The sequence below is a fragment of the Sphaeroforma arctica genome, assembly GCF_001186125.1.
Source record: "Sphaeroforma arctica JP610 unplaced genomic scaffold supercont1.957, whole genome shotgun sequence".
In the NCBI taxonomy this organism is placed as follows: Eukaryota; class Ichthyosporea; order Ichthyophonida; genus Sphaeroforma; species Sphaeroforma arctica.
Genome location: NW_014039601.1, coordinates 12,358 through 14,651, shown reverse-complemented (window position 1 = coordinate 14,651; position 2,294 = coordinate 12,358). Strand labels below are relative to the sequence as shown.

Sequence of the window (2,294 nt, the reverse complement as noted above, 5' to 3'; positions counted from 1 at the left end):
TTTGTGTATATATGTAAGCGGCTGGTGGAGTTTTGTGTGTATATGTAAGCGGCTGGTGGAGTCTTGTGTGTACATGTAAGCGGCTGGTGGAGTCCTGTGTGTATATGTAAGCGGCTGGCAGCGGCCAACTAGATACTAGTACGAATTGCGCAAGTTCTGTCCGTGTGGACTGTATTTGCATGAGAACATCGTCTGGTTGGCAAGGGGGTGTACCGCGCATGTTGGTTCTCTCTACGTTGTGTGCCTGTCTGATGTGTGCATCACAGGAGTGTGGCTATACCGTACAGTAGTGCGCGTGGCTCACAAATCCGTCATGCGCAAGCAGATCTTGCTGGCCTGTGGGAGGTCTGACAATCGCAAGCATAGATTTTTTCGGGGAATTTTGCTGGTGACTAGTTTATAAACCTGGGCACAAATTTAAGCATTAAATATGATACAATTGTTTTCTTAACCTCATTTGCGATCCTATAATTTTTTTTGGTCTTTGCATCCACCTTGTGTTTTTGGGTTATAGCTTACCCGCTCTTACGGCTCACCCACAGTAACCTTCGCACCCCTTCCAGACTCCAAATTAGCCACGCCCACACAAACCCCAGCCGTCGCAAACTCTGTCGTAAATGACGAAGCATGTCGCAATTGCGGGCTGACTATGCCCATCACCAGACTTGTCTCACACGAGCGGCACTGTAAGAACAACACGTATTCGTGTCCCACGTGTGATGTCAAGCTGCCCCTAGACAGCCGAGAATGGCACGAAGTCTTCATGCACACACGCACAACGTGTGTGTGCAGCGCAGAGCTCACACATCACGCTTTGCTGAACGCGCACGTGCGCATGGAGTGCTCAAAGAGGTACGTAAAAGTTGTTGGGCTGGTCAAGTTTGTCGGTAGGGCGTGCTCGTATGGCTTGGTGGTGCTTTTGAGTGTTTTATATAAACCGGTGCGTGTCTGCTGTTCAGATGTGATTGTAACTGGCAAAAACAAGGTTTGTGTGGATGGTTTTCCACGGGCGGTTTTGTTTTCACATGGTTCCGTATGGTTAGGATATATGTAGGTGCGTTTGTATTACTCTGCACCCGTCGCATTTGTTTTTTCTTGTTTGTACCTGAATTGGGACTTCCGAGTTGTGTTTTCGAAGCTATCAAATACAAAAATCGTCACAATTTAAAGCGGACTGGTCTCAATTAGATCCCGCCGTACGGTAGAGGGGGTTGACCCCCCTATTGCATCTACTCTTCCGATACTCACCCTCCAAGCGTCTGCGCCATGCCACACCTTCACAGGATGATCCAATGTTCCAATCTGGGTTGTCTGTTGTTAACCCCAGCGTACCGTCACACCGAGCATCTGCGCGAGTGTGGGTCGGTCACCATCGCATGTCCTATCTGTATAGAGAACGTCTGCAGATCAGCAGCCGTATTCCATTTCGAGGCCATGCACGGCATTCAGGCGGAGCAACTACGAAGTGGTATGTGTGTTATATAACCTGTGTGGGAACAAGGACGCTTGCTCCCGGCTGACGGTGTGTTACGTCGGTGTGCTAGCCTACTCGATGAATGGTATATTAATTATCACAGATAGCACCCATCTGAGCGACATGCTTCCCCATAATTGGCTTGCTTGTCCGTTGCGTCACTTCGTCTGACTTCTCCGTCCGTACCTCTTTTGCAGGCGTGCCACTCGAAGATCAAGTGGCCGCCCTTATTGCAGCAGGGAAGGTGTATGATTTCTAAGAGATGCTCGGTGTAGCATACGCACCACGCTCTCTGCAGTACAATAGATGTAATAGTGCGAAAGTATGTTTCGTAAGATTCGGGTTACTCGGTGCGTCGTGGGGGAAACTCGACTTTGCACGGTTTCGGCATTTGACCTTTAGAGTCCACAAACTGTATTCGAGGCCCTGCAAAATGGACTCAATGAGAGGTTCGAACCTAAATTGCGTTAAATATAGGAAAACCCTAAATTGCAACCCGATTTTGGGACATGTAATGCGCTTTGACTTATAAAAAAGGTGCTATCAAACACTTATTAAGTATATTGTGAAAGGCTACCAAATTTTTTCTTCTTTATTAGAGAGTTTGAACGCGCTGAATGTATATGGCAAATGTACAATGTACACGTGCATGCATGTAGGTAGGTATGTATGTATGTATGTATGTATATATATCCTATATATAGATATACATATATATATATATATATATATATATATATATATATATATATATATATATATATATATATATATATATATATATATATATATATACTATATATACTATATACTAGTATAT

The 2,294-nt window shown here is 45.1% G+C and overlaps 1 protein-coding gene across 1 annotated transcript; it reads left to right on the top strand.

The window, feature by feature from the left end:
• The first annotated feature begins 558 nt into the window (after positions 1–558).
• On the top strand, positions 559–2,023 carry SARC_09426 (hypothetical protein). The gene is made up of 3 exons (XM_014296556.1): positions 559–852; positions 1,284–1,468; positions 1,672–2,023. The coding sequence occupies exons 1-3, from the start codon at positions 650–652 to the stop codon at positions 1,731–1,733; spliced, it is 450 nt and encodes a 149-aa protein (XP_014152031.1). The 5' UTR covers positions 559–649; the 3' UTR covers positions 1,734–2,023.
• Positions 2,024–2,294: the final 271 nt, after the last annotated feature.